Consider the following 2134-nt stretch of genomic DNA (forward strand, 5'->3'; position numbering starts at 1 on the left):
TGCTGCTCTTGAACCATTTTATTTCAGTCTCCAATTGAAAGACAGGGCGAGAACTCCTACCGGCCTTAGGCCCTACACGCTACACACCCTAAACCCTAAACCCTAAACCCTAAACCCTAAACCCTAAGCGCTTGGAGACCTCTCCCACGGCGCTGAGAACGGTCAAGGTAGTTACCGCTAGTAAATGCGTCTTGTTTGTTTCACATTGCATGCACTCGTGAACAGGGGCTGCATGCACAGCCCTTGCTGCTGCTGCTGTTGCTGCTGCACTCGCTGGCGCCGACCATCCACGGCCAACAGCAGCAGCAGCAGCAGCAACAGCAGCAGCAGCTGCCTGCACGTTTAATTGATGCTGCTTTTGGATAGCTTTTGCTTCTTTCTGCGGCATTTTGGGCCCCACAGCTTCTGCTGCCTCCACACTCGCCGTACAGCAGCAGCAGACAGCAGCAGCTGCAGCAGCAGCAGCCCTTCTCCCCCGGCCCCTCCTTGGCCATTATTTTTGTAATTAATTTCAATTGTGGTCCTCCCCCTCTCAGGGAGCCCCTTCCTGAGCAGCAGCAGCAGCAGCAGCGGCGGCAGGAGCAGCAGCAGCGGCAGCAGCAGCAGCAGCAGCAACAATCTTAGCCGCAATGTCGACCCATGTAGAGAGACGGCAGCCCCAACGGCGGCATGCCCACAGAGCACATCCTTATGGGGCCCCCCAGGGTCCCCTGGGGGCCCCCCGGGGGCCCCCCTCGCTGCTGTCGCGGCTTGCTGCTGGTGTTTCTTCCTTCTTTTGCCGGGCCTTTAAGGGGGCTTCCGGGCCTAGTCAGCAGCAGCAGCAGCAGGAGCAGCACAATGAAATGGCCAGCGAGTGCAGCTCCGTCTTCAGCGAGACGCGCAGCGAAGCTTCAGGGTCGCCGTTTCACGGGACGCAGCAGCAGCAGCAGCAGCAGCAGTTCCTGCAGCTGCCGCTGGAGCAGCCGCACCACCGCCGACACCACGCGGCGTGGGGGCCGGAGCTGTCGGCAGCAGCAGCAGGAGCAGCAGCAGACCTGTCGACCTCCTCGCTCCCGTACGTTTGCTCCTCGCAGCAGCAGCAGCAGCTGCTGCAGCAACAACTGCTGCAGCGGCAGCAGCAGCACCGCACCAATTTCTACAGACCCAACTCAGCAGCAACAGCAGCAGCTTCGCTTGCGTGGGCTGGAGATGTGAGGGGGGCCCTGGGGCCCCGGCAACGCATGCAGCCACAGCTTGCTGCGCTGTCTCACTTGGGGCAACAGCAGCAGCTGCTGCAGCAGCAGCTGCTGCAGCAGCAGGAGCAGATGCTACCGCAGCAGCAGGGCCGGAGACGGCCGCTGTTCTCGTCTGCTGCACCAGAAGCAACGGACCCAGCACTGAAGCAGCAGCAGGCAATAGTCGAGCAGCAGCAGCAGCTGCTGCAGCAGCAGCAGCTACAGCAGCAGACAATGCTGGAGCAGCAACAGCTGCTGCAGCAGGGACAGCTGCAAGAAGATGTATCTGCCATTGAGCTGCAGCAGCTGTACCTCCGCTGCCACTCTTTGCGGTGGCGCACGCGGCTTTTGGAGCTGTTCCAATCGGACGCAGAGGCAGCGCTGCAGCGGCAGCTGCAGCAGCAGCAGCAGCAGCAGGAGAAACGCCTGGAGCTGCTTCAGACTCTGCGGCAGCAAGTAGAAGCCGACACTGTCTCCGGCGCAGCCAAGGATTCCCCTGCAGCAGCGGCGAAGGCAGTGCTGGCCGAGGCAGCAGCAGCACTGCAACCTGCAGCAGCAGCAGCAGCAGCAGCTGCTGCTGCTGCTGCTGAAGAGGAAGCAGCAGGCAGCCCACCCAAAACAGCAGCACCCTACAGGGGTTCTGTTCCCTCTCTGGGGGCCCGCAGACCCTCGTTGGAAGCATCAGGCAAGCCGTTTGCTGCGGCTGCTGCAACTGAGGAGTGCAGTGCAGCAGCAAAAACAGCAGCAGCAGCAAAAGCAGCAACAGGGGGAACAAGAGCAGCAACAGCAGCAGACAAGCCTGCATCGTCCTTGTTTGGTTCTGGCGGGTTTGGGTTAGCAGCAGCCCCCGCACCAACCCTGTTCGCTGCTGCTGCGGAAGCGCCAGCAGCAGCAGCAGCAGCAGCAGCAGGCAGCGCCTC

The 2134-nt window shown here is 61.7% G+C and overlaps 2 protein-coding genes across 2 annotated transcripts in view; one reads left to right on the forward strand and one right to left on the reverse strand.

Annotated features, from left to right (window-relative positions):
• Positions 1-200: 200 nt before the first annotated feature.
• On the reverse strand, positions 201-494 carry ETH_00038230 (uncharacterized protein; the record flags this gene model as incomplete). The annotated part of the gene is made up of 1 exon (XM_013374439.1): positions 201-494. One exon carries the CDS (start codon positions 492-494, stop codon positions 201-203), a length of 294 nt encoding a protein of 97 aa, XP_013229893.1.
• A 135-nt stretch (positions 495-629) lies between these two features.
• The window catches only part of ETH_00038235 (uncharacterized protein), a gene marked incomplete at both ends in the record, with an annotated part of 2558 nt that continues 1053 nt past the window's right edge, over positions 630-2134 (forward strand). Inside the window, one exon of the mRNA XM_013374440.1 lies at positions 630-2124. Coding sequence (XP_013229894.1) covers positions 630-2124 — 1495 coding nt within the window. The remainder of the gene's footprint in view (positions 2125-2134) is intronic.

The sequence above is a fragment of the Eimeria tenella genome, genomic scaffold (assembly GCF_000499545.2).
Source record: "Eimeria tenella Houghton genomic scaffold, Eth_scaff2036, whole genome shotgun sequence".
NCBI classification, from domain to species: Eukaryota; Apicomplexa; class Conoidasida; order Eucoccidiorida; family Eimeriidae; genus Eimeria; species Eimeria tenella.